The sequence below is a fragment of the Mustela putorius genome, unplaced genomic scaffold, assembly GCF_011764305.1.
Source record: "Mustela putorius furo isolate JIRA1106 unplaced genomic scaffold, ASM1176430v1.1 tig00000738_pilon_pilon_pilon, whole genome shotgun sequence".
Classification (NCBI taxonomy): domain Eukaryota; kingdom Metazoa; phylum Chordata; class Mammalia; order Carnivora; family Mustelidae; genus Mustela; species Mustela putorius.
In genome coordinates, this window is record NW_025421463.1 from 7,855,286 (window position 1) to 7,873,468 (window position 18,183).

At 56.7% G+C, this 18,183-nt stretch overlaps 1 protein-coding gene and 1 long non-coding RNA gene across 2 annotated transcripts; one reads left to right on the forward strand and one right to left on the reverse strand.

The window, feature by feature from the left end:
- Positions 1–463: 463 nt before the first annotated feature.
- On the reverse strand, positions 464–16,532 carry NCF4 (neutrophil cytosolic factor 4). Its single transcript, XM_004743147.3, has 10 exons — positions 16,336–16,532; positions 11,041–11,125; positions 10,510–10,663; positions 8,227–8,297; positions 6,560–6,687; positions 5,373–5,430; positions 4,598–4,696; positions 2,422–2,552; positions 2,119–2,184; positions 464–831 (listed from the first exon to the last, which is right to left on the reverse strand). Exons 1-10 carry the CDS (start codon positions 16,365–16,367, stop codon positions 636–638), a joined length of 1,020 nt encoding a protein of 339 aa, XP_004743204.2. The 5' UTR covers positions 16,368–16,532; the 3' UTR covers positions 464–635.
- On the forward strand, positions 3,766–8,480 carry LOC123393088. The gene is made up of 2 exons (XR_006607818.1): positions 3,766–3,917; positions 8,103–8,480. It is a non-coding gene; the product is annotated as an uncharacterized LOC123393088 (long non-coding RNA).
- Positions 16,533–18,183: the final 1,651 nt, after the last annotated feature.

Sequence of the window (18,183 nt, forward strand, 5' to 3'; positions counted from 1 at the left end):
CAGAATGTGGCCCTTTGAGGTGATGGGGTCTATAGAGGTGAGGGTCTGTAGCGTGAGGTCAAAACAAAGTGCTTCAGGTGGTCCTAATCCAATATGGCGGTGTCCTTGGATGCAGAGACAGACAAGGACAGAGAGAAGCTTCGAAGATCAAAGGAAGGACACTAGGTGAATATGGAGGATGGGAATAACGCAGTCATAAACCAAGGAATGCCAGAGAATGCCAGAAAACCACCAGATGCTAGGAAGAGGCAAGGAAGGATACCCTGATGGGTTTCTTGAGAGCATGGCCCTGCCGACATCTTGATGTTGGTGGACGGGGCAAGGGAACCGGGCAGCTGCAATATAGGACCAATGCCAGGGCGCCCTTCCATATATAAATGACCCCTAACTGACCCTCACTCATGGGGATTTCACTTCCTCTCCTTTCGTTCCTCAAAAGATACTGTCTTTCACAGTCTGAACCTTTGAGATGAAAGGGTTTATTTAATTCCAAGACCAAGTGTGCAGACAGACGGAATACAGGTCCATGGATTCGAACCAGCAGGTCTGTCCCACGCTCCCAGGTTTTCCTGGTCCTGTTCTCCTCCGAGAGCTTCTTACCGAGCATCTCTCCCTGCCCCAGGCACACCATCAGCTCAGGGGACAGTGTTGTAGACCGCGTAGTCATCCTTCTGGGTGATATGCAGCTTCCAGGGGAAGAGGCGTTTCTGGGAGGGGAGACCCTGGGCCTGCCTCACCATGAGCACCACGTCCTCGTCTGAGAGCAGCCGCACCAGATCGCCCTCGGTGTCCCGGTAATTTAGGGCGATGTCTTCCCTCTGGAACTCCCGCCTGGGTGGGAAAAATCAGGGTTGATAGAAGGTCCAGGGGCCCTAGGACTAAGCCTCAGGGAGACAGGGAGTGGGGGCTGAGGGAACTTTAAAGCTGGGGTCCAAGAGTCAGAAGAGGTCAGAGCATGACACAGGCCTTATCCCTCGTGTGGTCCCATTGCACAGATGGAGAAACAGACCTACGGGGGAGAAGGGGCTCTTACAGTGAGTTACTGGCACAGCCTGAAATGCCTTGTGTGTACATGTGCAAAGTTAAGAACTTCCTGGGGAAGGGGAGTGAGTTTGGCCAGGCACAGAGCAGAGACCATCAAGCCTCCAAGGGCCTCCTATTTGCAGTTATGAGGACTCCTACGGACTGGGACCATCTCGTGTGGGGTGCACATGGCTGGTGACAATAAACACTGATATAACCTTCATATAGATAACTCAGCAAAATGGGGTTGGAAGCCTAACAGACTTGCAAACACCTTGACTCCAAAATTCCACTTCTAGAAACTCATCGTGAAGGGAATAATCGTACAAGTCACCACATATGAGGATCCCAGCATTCTTTCTGGTAGTGAGAAAGGGGAGGGTGATCCCAATGGCCAAGAAGGGGTGGCGACTCCAGAGCCTCCCCAGAATGATGTCATGCAGCCAGGTGATGTCATAGTTATGCGGTGAGGGTGGGGGTGTGCTCGGAGGCCATCTCCATGTACATCTGATCATGAGAGGAGGGATATCTCTTTCACTTCATTCTACTTTTCTGTGATTTTTTGTTTTTTGTTTTTTTTAAGATTTTATTTATTTATTTAACACAGATCATGCAGGGAGCCTGATGCAGTGTTGGATCCCAGGACTCCAGGATCATGACCTGAGCCGAAGGCAGACACTTAACCGACTGAGCCACCAAGGCGCCCAACCTTCTCATGTTTTTTAAGAATGAATAGGAATTATTTTCATCATCAGTGGAACAAGGTTATTTCCATTCTGAGGCTGGCTCTCGGGAGGTAGAGTTTCTCTGATAGCAGAGGACCCAAGTCCAAGGCTAGGAAGACTCCAGCTTGAGCTGCAAACCCACACTCATGAACCGTGTGACCTCCTCTGAGCCCCCTTGTATGTCTCTCTGCAGACCCCCACTCATCTCTGACACGGGGGGCTGATATCTGCCTGGTGGGGCTGGGCTGGGGATAAAACAGGAGGCAAAACACCTACGGATGACTCATGCTGTGTTCCTCCTGCTGTTGACTTCTCCGAGGTGTCTGACCCCCGCCCTCTGCCCTCCGCCCTCTGCTTTCCCACCTCTCACCTCATGAGCTGCAGCAGGTCCTTGAACAGTGGAGTGCTGCTGAGGTCCTCGTCCACTGCGATGTCCCTAAGGGGGACAACAGGCAGCGGTGAGGGGGCATCAGGCCAAAGGGGGACATGGGGACAAGGCCGGCAGGACCACGCTGGAGCCTGGCGTCTTGTTACCCGGGTATGGCTTATCTGGAGGGCAGGGCGAGCCACCACAGGCTTTTATTTGGACAAGGGGAGATCCGCTTTGGGTCTCAGAGTCAGGAGTGTGATGCAGGGGATGGGGATGGGCAGGGACGGCGGCCGGGCCACGAACTTGGTGGTGCTGATGGTGTCCTCGTAGTAGTAGCAGCGCAGCCAGTTGGTAGGGTCTTCTTCCTCCGGGAAGTCCTTGAGGATTTTCACGAACGACTGTGGGAAGATGCCCGTGGCTCCCCTCACAGTGCCCTGAGGAAGAAAGGAGAGGTTGCCCTGTCGGCAGGAGGAGAGGCGCCAGGACCAGACGTTGCTCCTCCCTCCCGCACATCCCCCAACCCTGCTCCCTTATAACGAGGCAGACGAGGTCGTATGCAGAGGCAGAAAAAGTAGTGGCCGAGGTCACCATGCTCTTCACCCCAAAAACAAGTTTCTGTTCTAGAATAGGTCGAGATCTCACTTGATCTGAAAAGCTGTTTTCATTTCATTCAGTCATTCCTGAGTGAGCACCCGCCACGTGGCAGGTTCTGGGTTCGGGGAGGACGACATCCTTGTCCTCTGGTGGGGAGCGCGTACCCTGGTGGATGACGGTGGACGCACAGGGAAGTGGGTGAGCTTCACGCTGAGCCAGTGGCCAGGGAACACAGAATGGGGGAGGGGAGGTGGCTCCCTTCACCCACTCACTCATTCATTCATTCATTCACTCATTGACTCTGCAGACAGCACAGAGCAGCTGCTTTAGAGCCAACGGCCCGAAAGCTCTCTCCAGCGCTGGCCACGCACGACCCAGCTATAGCCTGTGCTTTGCCCACATGTTCTCCAATCTTCCCAACTCTAGAGAAGACGTTATTATCCCCACCCCATTTTACAGACACAGATACTGAGGCTCAAATTCGTCTCTTCCCCCCTCCCCAGACCCTCCCCTTAACCTGAGGCCCAGAAATCGGCCATCCCACTAACATAGAGAACTTTCCAGAAGACAGGAAGGTAACAAGCATTTCCCATTTCTGGAGAATTTCCCAGCAATACCCCACAGCTATAAGAGCCATAGGGTCCCGAGACAGGGCTCCAGGACAGGGGTACGATCAAAGCTGCCAAGTCCGTGAGAACAACAGACCTCACACCCCTCTATGCCAGGGGCTCTCGCCTCCCTGGAGTCCGCGTGGGGCCTGTCCCACCATCTTCTTTAGACACCCCCTGCCTCAGGAGCCTCGACAAAAGGGAATCTTGTTTAGGAACAGCAAGACCCAATCTGAACGGCTGGAACAGGGACCAGGGTCTCCCATCTCCCTTCACTGAGTCAGTAGGGGCCACACATGCCTCACGTGGGAACGAAGCAAAGATTGAGACCTTCACCTTCCCAGCAGCCCTGGCACCGGCCAGATGGACGTATCTAGGCCCTCTGTGGGCCAAGCCCCAAACAGCTGCACCTCAGCCAGCCCTCCCAGGACCGCGATGAAGAAACGGTCTGACAGCTATCTCCATTTACAGAAAAGGAAACCACAGGGTTGAGCAAAGTTCCCAGGAAGCTAGTTAAAAACAACTAGGAAATGACACCAGACAGTCCGACTCCAGAGCTCAAGGTCCGCATCACTGCGTTTTCTCGCTGCCCACAAGGTAAGGGAAATCATCCCGGATGACACACCAGTGAGTCTCAGCTGTCGGTGATTTTGTCCCAGAGAGCCAAATGTCTGGGACCCTAGATTGTCAACTGCAGGGCCGCTCCTGCGGTCTAGTGAGCAGAGACCAGGGAGGCGGCTAAACCCCCCAACCAATGATGCCGGGAATGGCCTCTCACTACACCCCCCCCCCCACTGCTGACAACTATCTGGCCCCAAATGTCAGCAGTGCCGCGGTGAGAAGGCCTGTGACAGACCAAGATATCAAACTCAGTAGATTAACAGACTTGCCCAAAGCCACCGTTTGCTGGCCTCCGAACCAAAGGCAAGTGTGGTCTCCACATCTTCTGTTCCAGGCACACTCTTGCCTCCCCTGTGGCTGTAATTCTCAGGCTGCCCTCACCCAGCTGCTCTGACTTCCAGAACTATCCTCAGAGGACATCTCTTCCCTGGGGGCATTCCCTGCGTCTGCCCCCTCTGATTTCTCCCCACAAGCAGACCCAAAACAAGGTCACCTCCAACTTACCTCCATCCTCGCCGCTATCCTTTTTCCCATGCCTACCTCCAACCTTATCCCCACCCTCCGCTGCACCTTCACATTCATCCTCACCTTCTTTATCCCCATCCTCACCCCATCCTCACCTCCAACCTCACCTCCAACCTCACCCCCATCCTCACCTCCAGCCAGTCTTTATTGATCCGGCTGAGAAGGAAGATCACATCTCCGACTTTGAAATTCAGTTCCAGTTTGCTGTTGCCCGTGAAGTCAAACAGGGCCTGGGAGAAGAGAGGCGGAGGAGGGCAGGAGGAAGGGAGCATTCGCCGAGTTCCTGCCACACTGCATTGCGTACTTCAGCGTCTCAGTGAACAGATGAGGGGACTGGCCCCGGGGAGCACGACTGGCTTGTCTGAGGCCACTCCATTTGTGAGCGGAGGAGCCAGAATTAGAGTCCAGATCTCTCTGACTCCAGAATCGTGCTCCTTGCAGAGCTGGTGGGAGGCGCACAGAGAGCCAAGGAGCCAAACTCCGGGGTCGAGCACCTCCCTCAGCCCCCCAGGCCTCAGTGTGGGCTCCAGGGCTCCCATAAGCCCAGAGCACTGACCACACTGTTTCTCCATGTGTGTCCCCAGGGAGCCGGGGGCTCCTGGAGGACTGGGCCTGGTTTGAGTCATCTCTGTCTGACACTTCAGTTACCACCACGGGGCTGGCCTGGAGGAGGCCAGGAAAGCTTGCTGAGGGGATGATGGTTGGCTGCGTTCCCCTCGACCTGAGTGCTCCCTAATCAACTCCTTTCAGCTGGATTGGGTGCTCCAAGGGCCAAGGCTAAGGCCCCTGCTCCCCGCAGCACCCAGCCCCCGTCGTGGGCACACAGAGGGTGTCCAGCAGGAGGGGCGCAGTGGCGAAGGGTGGAGCCCAGAGGTGAGGGGGGAGGCCTGGCCCTGCGGGGGTTACCTCCGCTCGCGGAGCTGCCATGCGGTCAATGATGGCGCCTTGTGGGGACTCGCTCTTGCTGCGGAGAGAAAAGGGAGGCCTGTCAGCCCTCCTGGTTCCCTCAGGGCCTGGCTCCCTGCTTCTGTCCCCAGAGGAGCCCCTCACCAGGGGCAGGAAAGGCGGGGGAAGGAGAGGATGTTAAAAGTGCAGCTACAATCATTCCTCTGCGCCATCACACGCACGCGCGCATGCGCGCACGCACACCCAGGTTCCTACTGCCCACGGGGAGGGATTCTATCCTGCTTTGTGGACCAGGAAATGTAGACTCAACAAGGAGGCGGGAAGGAAGATACACATTTGCTCAGCACCTTAGCGTGTCAGCGCTTTCACACCTCTTCTTCCTTCTACTCCCCGCACCCAACCTCTAATTTTTCAGCCAGGGAAATGGGTTGGAGAGGCAATCTGCACCAGGGCTCAGGGCATGGGCCTGCCATGCGGCTTAGCTGAGATTGAGACCATGCCTGGCTGCGTGCCCCGGAGAGATGGCCAGGAGCCGAGAGGACACTCAGAGACGCTAGCCCGAGGAAGGAGGGAGGCCCTGAGACGGAGGTCAGGGCTCAAGAGCACTGTTCCTGGAATTCTTAGCAGCAGCAGCCCGGCCTTTGGAAGCTCAGCCCTATTACAGTAGCTCAGGTTTTCCATGATTATTTTCTGCTCAATGTCCCCTGAGCGGGAATGTCCCCTGGGGACCAGTGTGATACACCAGAAGCCACAGCCGGCCCCATGGAACCACATGATGGGGGACAGGACATCCCAGGATCTGGGAATGTCTGTAGAGAGAGCAACTCCTCCCCTCCCTCCCACCACGCTCTCCAGGCACCGTGAGTTCTGAGGCATCTCCAGTGGGGACTGTGGCACCCAGCTCTCCCCATCAGTGACCCAGCCTCTGTCCTCTGGTCGTCACTGTCACACACAACAAAATGCACCCACCTTGTATCCCTCCACCCTGTGCGTGGTTTTCAGAGCTCAGCTAACAAGCTGAACATCCTGGGGGTGTCCCGGGATAGAACCGATGTCTAGCTTTTCCCTTCCTCCGGGGAAAAGAAATGCCTTCTGTTGGGGGGCATCTGGGTCAGAGCGCCTGGTTGGGGGCACCTGGTGAGGGGCCCGGGGCCTGGCCCATGGGAGCACAGGGGCTGGTCACTTACATTTTCCGGGTGCGTGGCCGGAGCCGGCGCAGGGCCTGGGGCACCTGCTCTGAATCATAGGGCGACTGGTAGAAGAAGATCCGGACATCCTCGTCCATCAGCACCCAGATGGGTAGGCTGAGGAGGCTCTGTGTTTGGGAGAGAACCAAGACGGGGGATGGGGAGGGCGGGCAACAGAAAGCTCTGGACATCCCGGCCCCTCTCTCCTATCCCCATCCTCCGCACTGGTCCCTCCCTCTCTAGTAATGCTTTCTCTGTCTGAGCATAGCAACAAGACATATAATGTTTCATAAGCTTTCCTCCTGGGTTCAAGTTCGGGAGGGGACCGGCTGGCTCAAGGAGAGTCCATTTGGAGAAAGCCTAAAGACCTCCAGACACAACGATAATGGTGACAGCAGGCCAAAGGACATGGTGGTGACTGTCCAGACACGATTGCCTCCTGGGCTTGGAGACAAAAAGGCAGAGATGGGATCCTCCAGGCTGTTGGTAGCTAAGCCTAAGTGTGGGAGGAAGAGCCCCAGCACCATGGCCACACCCCTCCCTCCACAGCTCACCCCTCTCCCAGCCCTGCAGGGGGAGACAGGAGCCTCCAGCCACCTTGAAGAAGCAGCTGCCACAGCGCCCCCTTGAGGGGAGATGTCTCCAGGGCTGTGTCCCAGGCGCTTCCCACCCTCCCTCTTCTCTGCTCAGAGCCCAGGATTCCTGCAGCCACCAGAGAGGGCCAGGGTCTTCTCCTCCTGCCTCCCACCTCCCCTGCCCTCCTCCTGCAGCTCACTCCACTAGGAGTTCTGATCCCGTACAGTCTGGAAGCTCCCGAGACCAGCGAGCTGGAGGCACTGGTGAGGAAACCAAAGCCTAGAGAGAATGAGCAATTCACCCAAATGACCCAAACAGTCAAGGTCAAAGCAAAGACTGAAGACTCCTAGCTCTGTGCCCTTCTGCCATGAGAGTGGAAGGGGAGGGGAAGCTCTCGCTGACTATGAGGGTGCCTCTGTGCTAGGAGGAGGGCTTCCCTCTCCAGTTTCTTAAGGTTACCATCGAGCCAGGGCTTGGATGCCTCTAGTGATGGGGTGCTCACTACTTCACGAGGAATGCTGTTCCTTTTTTGCACAGTCCTGAATGGTAGAAGACCTTTCCTAAACAGCAGTCTCTGCCTTCAAGATGCTTCTTTCTCTGTGCTCCCATCTCCTAAGGATGCAGACAGTTTACAGGCTGGGAAACACCCAAGAGCCTTTCTCTAGTTTGTGCAATGTCACTGTGTGAGAGAGCTGAGGCCCTGGCCCATCCTGCCTCTGTTATAGAGGCCACAATTTTGTGATTTCATGACCCACCTGTCCCCTGTCCCCACTGGGCAGCAGGTACCTTGAGGGCACATACTCGGTCCTATTCATGCTGGCATCCGAACACCTGACACAGACACCTGTGCACACCTGGCACAGACTTCTCGATCCCATCACTCAGCCACTCTTGTTCCTTGTTCCCTCCCCATCGCTCCTGCCGCACCCTCTGGAACCCTGGGAACACATCTTGTTTCTCTCCCCAGGTCCCGCCTCTGAGGATTGCCGAGCGGCCCCATCGGAGCCAGAGAGCAGCCCCCAGGTCGCCTTCAGGGACGCTACCATCCCTGGGGTCCTCCAGGGGCCGAGATGACACAGCCCCACCGTTACCTTCATGTAGGCGTTGAGGGCAGGAATCCGCATCTCCGCGATCTCCTGTTTCACACCCATGTAGACTTTGGCTGTGGAAATGCAAAGAGCTCTCTTGGGACCCTGGCCCACGACCACGGTCTCTGGACTCCGAGCCGCCCACCCAGGCCAGGAACTCGCCCCCATACTCTGGCTGAGCCTCCAGGCCACCTCCCTTTCAGCTTGCATTCTCTTGCATGTACTGTCGCCAGATGATATTTTTCTTGTTTTACTTCTTTATTGCCTCTTCCTGCACACACACGTGGATGTGCACACGCGCGCACACACACACACACACACACACGCACACACTCAACGATTCTTGGCTCTAAGAGAGGAAGAGCTTTGCTTTGCCCCAGCTGGAGCCCATCCCCTAGAACAGGGGTCTTCAACCCCAGCTGCATATTTAAGTCATCCACAGAGCATTTAAAAACTTCATTGTGTAGGACTTGCCCCAGGATAATTACATCAGAATCTCGGGGTTGGGGGGGAGACTTGGGCATCAGAATTCTTTAAATCTCAAGGTACTTCGAATACCCGCCCCTCGTAAGGAACCAAGGGTCTAGAACAGTGGTTCTGGTGGTTCACACCACAGTGATTGACCACATCGATCAATATTTGTGGAGTAGCTGAATGAATCATTCCTCAAAAGGAGGGAGAACGGGAAAGAGATGTTGGCTGACCCAAGACAAATGTCCTCTCCAGGAGCCTTAGGTGGGGGCCCCAGGAGAACTGTCCCCCCAAGAACCCCCAACAGAAGGCACATGTCTGGCTCCTGTTGCCTGTGAGATGGGCAGGGGCTGGTCTTGGGTGGTGGTAGGAGCACAGGATCTGAGGTCTGGGGTGGGGAGGCCTTTGAGACTTAGTAGCGACAAGAGAGCAGCTAAGGTCAGAGGTCAGATCACCTGGTTGCGGGGAGGGTTTGGGGAGGGAGAAGAAAGCCAGAGATGGCACGGCAGAGAATGCCCAAGAACCTTCCAAGGAGCAGCAGAAGGGGCAGATTCCGTCAGGAGCTGGAGGAGCAGCGATGAGGTAGGAAGAGACCTGGAAGGAGGTCAGGGAGGGCTTCCTGGAGGAGGAAGCGGGACAATGATGGTAAGGCCGGGATAGGCCCACAGAAGTCCAATGTAACGGGTCCCGAAGGGAATTCGGTGGGACTGTGAGAGCAGAAGCCACGCTGGTGGATGAGGAGGGGATGGAAGGAGAAAAGGGGAACAGTGAGCGACTCCCGAAAGAATGGAGATTTTGAGGGCTGTCGGGCTTCAAGGGGGCTTATGGCCAGAAAGCCTCCTCATGGCACAGGCTTGTCTCAAGACAGGAAAACTAAGGCTGTGGGAGAGCTTTGCAGATGCCGCAAGTAAGGAGAAGGCAAGTGTACAAAGACCCACAAGTTGTCTGGAGAAAGTCACAGAGAGGAGGGAGGGGCTCCCTGGAGTCCGGTGGGGAGGCGGGCTCAGAGGGGGAGGGGTCTCCCTTCCCCTGCAGCCCAGAGACAGGGGAGGGGCCGGTGTGAGTTGAAGTGGCTCTGGAGGAGGAAAGGGGAAGCCAGGAGCCCCTGGGGGCAGCTTCAGCTCCTCTGGGACCTCCGATGGGATAGAGAGAAAGTGAGAGCAAGCCAGAGGCAGAGTGTGGAGCCTGAATAAGGAAAGGTCAGGAAGTATCTCTGCTGTTTGTGGAAAGGGTGTTTGTATGTGGCCTGCAAGGCATGGGGGGGCACCCTGAGACCACCCCGCGGACTGAGCACCCCACACCCTCGCAGGGCTCGAGAGGGCAGGTGCCGACCCGCTGGAGATTTGGGTCTATCTGGTGCTCCTGGAAAGGTGCATGTGTGGACCAAGCTGGGGAGAGAGGCCAGGGGGCAAGGAGTGAGGGGGCTGTCCAGAAGCAAAGATGGGGTGCCCACAGGGTCCCAGCGGAGCAGGGAAGCAGGCCCCACCCGCCCCAGGGATCCGCCCAAGCTAAGGCAGCAGTCAAAGGGCAGCTCTCAATCAGGGCTGCAGGGGGCGCTGAAGGTGAGTCCGCCTGGTGAGCAAGGGATGGATGGCCCGGAGGTCAAGGGCAATGGGGCTAGAGGAAGCAGCCCGTGGCTGCCAGGAGGGGCCGTGGACGAAATATTTGGCCTGGAGGCAAACCTGGAGTGACCACCAGGGGCGGCAGAGCTGGAAGGGAGAGGCCAAGGGCCGCAGCTCTGTCGCGGGTCAGGCTGCCCAGCTCCCCGGGGCCTCAGGACTGGGACGTGCCGCGGGGCTGGGACGGGCCGCCTACCTGGGAGCGTGGGCAAGCTGCAGGTGAACGGGCTGGTCTTGTTCTCCGGCCCAAACCGCTCCTCCAGCTTGCTCTGCAGGGCATAGAACTGGCGGTAGCGACGGTAGATGAGGTATTTTGAGCCCCCTTTTGTCTTCACCTCGATGACGAACACCTGGGGAGGACACAGGTCAGGGTTTAGGGAGGTCAGGGGCAGAGGAGAGTGGGGGTGTGGAAGGTCCTAGGACTAGAGCAGCATTTCTCAGCCTCAGTATTCACGGGGCGGGTGTGGGGGCATCTCCTTCTTTGGGGTGGGAGGGCTGTCCTGTGTGTGGGGCAGTGCTGAGCAGCCTCTCTGGGCTCCATCCACCAGAGGCCAGGAGCAGTCCCTGACCCAATCTGGAATCCTCAAAATGGTCTCAAGATATTTAGTACCAAACGCCCCCTGGAGGGCGAAACCGCCCTGTTGCGAACCACCTGGAGAGAAGTTAAGGGGATTGAGAGGGTTGGAGGTTCAGCGGGCAGAAGCTGAAGGTCAGGGGTCTGTCTTACAAAGTAGCTGGTGAAGCCCCTTTTCTCCTCGATGTCAGCGATGTTGGCGGAGATGGCGACGTCGTCGGGAAGCTGCTCAAAGTCACTGAGGAAGACAGGAGAGGACAGTTCAGTTACCACCAGACTGATGGGCTCGCTGAGCCCAAGTGTGCAGAGGTGAACCAAGGGTGTGTCCCGCATTTCTCCGTCAACACCTCTTCAAGTGCCGGGCAGCGACGTGGACCAGACTTTGACAGCAAAGGCACTTGGAGATGGGACCCTGTGTCAGTAGTCACGCTAGCAAACTGCTCCCCAGCTGCATTATTCATCTGGGAGCAGCACATCCAGCAACCTCCTCCGTGTCAAACCCTGGGGGAGGCCCTGGGTCATAGTGGGAAACAAAGTCAGCACACGTCCCACAGAGAGAATGGGTCATCATAGCCGAGCTGGGGAAGTCCTCACAGAGGTGGATGAGGCGTTGGAACGGGGTCTAGAAGGTCAAACAGAAGGTCGGAGGGGACCTTCGGTCTCTCCAGCTCTGAGCCCGCCTCCCCGCCAGGCTAGAAGGTCAAACAGAAAGTCGGAAGGTCAGGGGAGGGCCTTCCAGGCAGTGGGAACAGCATATGCTAAGATTTCGAGGCACGAAAGGAGTGGGCTCGGGTCTGGTGTGACTGGAGGTGGCTGTGATCAGAGGCTGCACGGGCAGGTGAAGCCAGGCTGAGGAGGGTCTCCAGTGTTGAGCCAGGTAACTTCTTTAGGCCATAGGGAGCCACGCAAGGCTTCAGAAGAGAGTAAAAACAGTAGGATCCCAGCTGTGGGAGGCCAACTCAGGCAGCTGTGTGCAGAGGAAAGGGAGCACAGAGACGGAAGGGACAGAGCAGCCGTTCCAGGCCCCAGAGTGGTGCAGCTCAGAGATGGTGGGGGCCCAAGCCAGACAGCAGGGACAGGAGGAATGAACAGACACAGAGACACAACCCTTGGTGGACACTGCTTCACTACTGTGTCCCCTGCTTCTTCCTGCCAATCAAGCTCCATTTTTTTTAGGGTGGCAATGTCCCTAGCCTCAAGGTGATAGGCCATGACTGGTCAGAACCAAACCCAATAATCTCATTCCTATTTCCCAGCCTCCCTGCAGCTAAGACCAGCCACGTGACCAGTTCTGGCCAGTGAGACCTATGAGGAAATCTCCCCTGGGTCACTCCTGGAGACGCCCCAGTGGAGATTTCCTGATCCCAGAGGGAGGAACACGCGCCCAGCATGGTTTCCTCTCCTTCCCCCTTCTTCCTATCTTGAAAGCAGATGTGCCGTCTGGACCCACAGCAGCTATATTGCATCCATGAGGCAAAGACAGGAGGCAGACCAAAGGAATCTCCGACATCCTGTTCCTGAGGACACTGAGCTGCAGAAGCTCAGTGGACTTCTTGTCATGTGCAAAAATTAGCCCTTACTTGTTTAAGCTCCCATGCGTCTCTTGGTGCCCTGCTGCAGACTTTCACATTTCCAGCAGACATGCTACCAATCTGTGAGTCATTCCTGACTAATGGCCAGCAGGGTTGGGGGACTGTTTGGATCTGGAGGTGAAAGAAAGGGCAGTGTCAAGAGTGACACCTACATGTCACCCATATGCTGAGCAGGATGGGAGGGAGGGGAGGGGTGCTGATGGACTGAGTTTCGGGCATGTTATTGTGAGGCCCTTGGGCCCCCAGGTCTGGGTCTGGCAAGAGCTGGTGTGGCTCTCTAGAGCTCAGTGAAGGCGGTTGGGGGTTGGGGGTGGGGGTGGGTCTCTGCTGGAGTCGGGGAGGTACCCATGTGCCCTTGATTGGTGGTAAGGACCCCCTGGAAGAGCAATCTTTGAGCAGAGGGGGCTGAGAGGAACAGATGGAGGATGAGAAAACACCAGCCAAGGGGACAGAGAAAGAGCAGTCACGGGTCACCGAGTCCCGAGCAACTGGGGGACAGGAGGGGAGTGGGCGCAGGGCTGCCACCTCCCCAAACTGGGCAGGCCCTCAGGGGAGATCGGTTTCCCAGTCTGCACACCCAGTCCCAACTGCTGCTGGTCCCCACGTGGCCTGGGCTGCGTGGGACCTCTGGCTCCCGGAGGACACTGACCGCTGCCGCTGGGCAGGGGGTGACTCAGGGTGGCTGTGGGCAGACAGAGGAAATCCCCACCACTTCCCAGGCGACTTAGTAGCCACTGGCAACCTCCCCACTCGCTTTCCACACAGGCCCCCATGGCAACACCCCTGGGAGAAGCTTCCTCCTCCACTTTCTCCCCAGAGGCTGTGTATTTCATGTTTACTTCATCCGCAACAGGATGGGGCCCTGGCCGGACAGGAAGGAAGGAACCCGAGCATAAAAATGGCCCTGGGCAGGGAATCGGCCACATTGGGTCATAGCCTCGCTTAACAGTTCCCTGAGTGTGTGCAATGTGCCACATGCCCTTCTGGCATCTTTTTTTAACAGGCAGGGAAACTGAGGCACAGAGTGGTTACAGAACCTGCCCAAGTAAATCGAGAAGCTGAGATTCGAGCCTAAGCAGAATTTTGGTCCCAAACACCTCCACACTGCTCCTAGTTCGCTGCCCCAATAGCTTGCTGCACGAACGTACATAAACCCCAGGTTCCCCCAGCCTCAGTTTCCCCATCTGAGGTAATAATAATAACGGTAATAGCAAACCCTTGTTAGCACCTAGCGAAGCTCACACACTGTTCTAAGCATATTTGGACATGGCCTCTACACTCCTGGGTATCATGGCTGAGGGAGGGAGTTTAACACTAAACAAATAACAACATCCTTTTAATGGTCGGAGAGGCTGTGAAGGAAAAGCACATGGTGTTTTGAGCTATCGCAGAGCCCGGCCGTTATTATATCCCCTCCCACCCCCGGAGGACTAGTAGTGCAGTGGGCAGGAGAGCTTGGCAAGCAGGCACTTCAAAGACGAGGCTTACATCCATCAGAGAGAAAAGCAGGGTGCTATGCATGTCCGAGGTTCATGGCTCACTCAGATGGAGAATGGTCGGAGAGGGCTTCCTGGAAGAAGTGGGGCTGGAGTTGGCCACAGGACAACAGGCAAGGGAAACCAAGTGCAAAGGCTCTAGCCATGCCGGGGTGGGGTTGGGGAGAGGGACAAGTGCAAGGAACTTTGGGGCGGGGGCAGTCTGGGAGGGGGAAAGTAACTCGAGACACAGGCAGGGCCCATCAAGAAGGCCCTGCGCCTTGCCCTGGGCTGCTGGGCAAGGGAGACTTACTCTGGGAAGATGTGGGATGGCACGGGTCAGAAGGTCTCATCCGTAGCAAGGCCAGCCCCAGAATCCCCATGAAAGCAGGGACCTTGCTCCCTGCTATACCCCCGGGGCCCAGAACAGCTCCAGACACACAGTAGAGGCTTCGGGTGAGGCCACCCCGTGTCTTAGCGAGTCCTCTGGTGGTCAGCCTGGGAATGGCCGGGCTGCCTGCTGCACCAGGACGGAGGCAGGGGCGCAACAAACCGGACTAGAAATCCCCCCCAGGAGAGCCACTGCCCTGCAGAGCTCAGCCAAGACCCCTCAGAGCTGTCGTGAACCCAGGTTCTCCAGGGCCCCGCTGCTCTGGGTTCCCACGCACCAGCGTCATTCATGCAAAGTCCACCGTGGAACCTAGACGGGAGGGGCTGATGGAGACCTAGAGAGGCCCTCAGGGGACAGCTAGGTCACATTTGGTGGCTCCCGCACACAGTAGGTGCTGAAAACATGTTTGTTGGAACCAAACTCGCTACCCCAAGGCAGTCCTTTCGAACTCTGGACGGGTGGGGTCTGGGGTCTCTGAAAGTCCTGCTGGATCCTCGCCCTTCCTTCCCGGCCTCCACTCTGACCTCAAGCAGAGCACAGGGTCCCCGAGGGGCAGGGAGGCCTGTGACTCCGGGACCTGGCACCATGCCCTATGAAGGGAGGCAGGAGGGCGCCCCTTCCACCTGCTCTGAGGGCCAGAGGGTTCTTTGGCTGCAAAGAACCAGGGAGCGGGAGGGAGGGAGCACCCCCGGCCCTTGCTGGTGTCCTGTCTTCCTTCACATTCCCTGAGAAACAGGAAGTGCCACGAGCTTTGCATGGGGGCCACTTCCCGTGTGTTCTCGGGTTCGACTTGGTCTCTGGGGAGAACCGGCGGGAAGGAGAACCTGGTGGGGCAGCCCCAGCCCCAGGTACGCCCACCAACTTATCAAGGCCCTTCTGGACCCCCACTCTGGGCATCTGCGTCTGTGGCTCCTCCCTCCTTCCCTGAGAAGCTTTCTTCTGATCTTCAGTCTTTGGAAATTCCACCTCCAGCCCCCAGACTCCACCAAGGACCTTTGCCACCCGTTTTGACCTAAACCGGGCTGACCCCTCTGCGGCCACCCTCGGAATCACCTCCGCACAGTGGGCACGCTCTCTGATGCCACCTGCTGCTCCGGTCCAGGGCAGGAGCCAAGCCCCGTGTCCTCAGGTTCCCCCACGCCTCAGGGCACAGTCTTGCTGAGAGATGGGGGTAGGCCCTCGTGGGGCCGTGCTGCAGGGGGACCCTGTGGGAGGACTTTCTGCCTCGGTCCTCATTTTTCTCATTGGCGGGATTGGACTGGAAGGATCCAAGGACACGCTCCCATCCAAAGATCCACTCACTGAGTCACACACTGGGCAGGATTTCTGGAGCACGTAGTCTCTCCTCATGTTGTTCTACATACTAAGGATACAGCAGGGACTGGGGGGCACGTACCCTCCTGGGGCCTGTTGATGGGGGAGTCGGCGATACAGAAAAAGAAAGAGCCAGTATAGACTATTATGTCAGTGGTCTAAGGACTCTGCAAAAAAAAAAAAAAAAAAAAAAAAAACCAAAAACCAAAAAACAAAAACAGGGCGAGCGTTCTGAGAGCGATGCAGAGGCTGGGAGGGAAGATTTTGACATTTGAGGCAGACCCTGGATAAAGAGGAAGAAACCAGATCCTGTGGTTCTCTTTGAACAGAAGATGGAAAGCCATTGCTGACCACGGGGGCAGCGAGCCCGGCCTGGGACCCAGGACCCCTGTCCAGACGCTAAACCCACTCCTGTGTGACCCTGGGAAAGTCACTTCCCCTCTCTGAGCCTCGGGTGCCTTCATCTGGGCCTGAGGGAAGTGAGCCACAGCTGGAGGCTTCCTTGAAACACTTCTAAGAATCTACATTTCTGAGCATTCCGGTTCTGACTCAGCTCCGGCCTCTAGCTTTTGACTTTGGTAAGTGGCTGCAGGAGGGTGGGCCTCTGTCCCCCAAGGCCTGCTGGGAACAGGGACGGGACGAGAGGCCCGGGGAGAGCACTGTGCCCTGCACTCACCTCTCGGCTCGCAGCTGCTGGGCCAGGGCCATGGTCAACGGTGCTCCCAGGGAGAGGGTGGCGAGTCTCACCTGGCCAGGCCTGGGCCGAGTTCACCTCTCACTCACCTCCAGCCACCCTGCGTCTCTGCTGTGGTCCTGGGAGTCCCCAAGAGCCACCCCTGGGGAGGCCCCACCCCTGTGTCTTTCATTTAGAAGAGGCTCCTCCTCTGGGCTCTCTAGGTCTACTCTTGGCCCGCACTTCCTCTTCCCCACCTCCCAGCTGCACTGTAGTTTGGGGAAGTGCCCAACCTTGGATGCTGGGTTTGCAGGAATCCACTGATTCGGGGGGCTTTGAGGACTTCCTCCATGTGATTTCTTGGTGCTGGGCCGCCGTTGGGCATCAGAGAGCTCCACTCCAACAGAGGCAGGGTCCCTGGCCTGGCCCAGCCACCAAGGGTCCTTGTGAACTTGGAGAGTGACTTGTCATCCTCCGGCTCATCATGCCCTACCCTCTTACCCTCAGTGTCAAGCCTTTGCCTAAACTATTCCCTAGGCTTGGAGTGCCAGCTTCCACCTTGCCTGCCATCTCTCAAGCTCTGGGCAAATGCCACCTCCCCTGGGAAGCCTCCCTGGTTTCCCCAACACAGTTAGCCTTAGCACAGTCGCCTCTGCCATATAGAGTATAAATTTCAGTCAGTTTATGCTTCTGTCTTCCCCTTACCCAGGAGCTCTGGGCTATCCTCTCCTTGTCCCTAGATCCCCAGGCCTGGCACAGCCCACCAGTCCTTGCTGGATCTTCCAACCACTCTGAGCTTCATGTTACAAACCTGATCACATCTTTCCCTGCTTAAACTCTTCAACTGCTTCACCTTGTATTTAAGGAGAAAGTCCAAACTCCTGGTCCTGCCTACCTCCAGGATCCAGGGGATCCTTCTAGCTGGTGATTCTGTGGCTCCTCTCACTGGTATGGCTACTAGATTCTAAAGGGAGCTCTCTGAGAAGTCCACAGCCACACCCAGTAACCCCCAACCCATCACACACACACTCACACACTCTTGTTCACACTCAACACTCACTCAGGCATTGCAGATGCAAAGCAGAGGAACAGCAGAGAGAGGGTACAGAGGGGAAGCAGCCATGCCTTGCCATCCATGGGCATCACAGAATGAGACCTTCTGACTCATCTGTCCCAAACCCATGCCATAGCAGTGCCTCTAGGACTGGGACAGGAGTCTGGGAGTACCGAGCCAGCCGCATGGAGATCAGAGCCTCCTTCAACAGTCCCTTTGTTACCTCCCAGATGAAGGGAGTGGTGAGAGGAGCCATTCTCAGAATCCCAAGGGCTAGCTGGCTGTAAGAATGGAGGGCGATTGGCAGCCTCAAGCCCTTCCTCTGAACTTCATCCCTGCTCCAGCCAGCCACCTCAAGGAACACTCTGCCCCAAAGAGAGTTCAGAGTGAAGCCAGAGTCCCCAGGAGGGAACATGCTCTGGGCCCAGCTCCACATTCCTGACTCAGAGAGGATCTCCCTCTCTTCACCCAGGCAAGGGCTCTTCTGAAACCTTTATGGACTCTGGGAGGCAAGAACAGTTGGAGAAAGACAGAGGGGAGGACATGAATAAGAAAAATAGATGCGATCAACAACTATTTACTGAGCAAGGCATTTGGAACACAGAGGTAAGATGGCAGGATGAACTCCAGCTGAAATTCCCCATCCTACTCCAGACATACTCCAGACATATTATCCAGCTGGCTAATATTTTTTTTAAAGTATTTTAAACATATAGAACCTAGCTCACAAGCATGAACGTGTAGCGTTTGGGTTCTAAGAGAGGGAGAACCTAGACCAGAGAGAGGGCCTGGTGCCT

Bases quoted from the DNA above. Each gene is read 5' to 3' on its own strand.
- NCF4 (XM_004743147.3), bottom strand. From the start codon at position 16,367: ATGGCCCTGGCCCAGCAGCTGCGAGCCGAGAG. The intron at 6,688-8,226 runs GTAACGGTGGGG...TCCCAAACACAG, and splicing joins CCCTCAACGCCTACATGAAG to AGCCTCCTCAGCCTACCCAT. The intron at 2,553-4,597 runs GTGAGGATGGGG...TTTCTTCCTCAG, and splicing joins TCAATAAAGACTGGCTGGAG to GGCACTGTGAGGGGAGCCAC.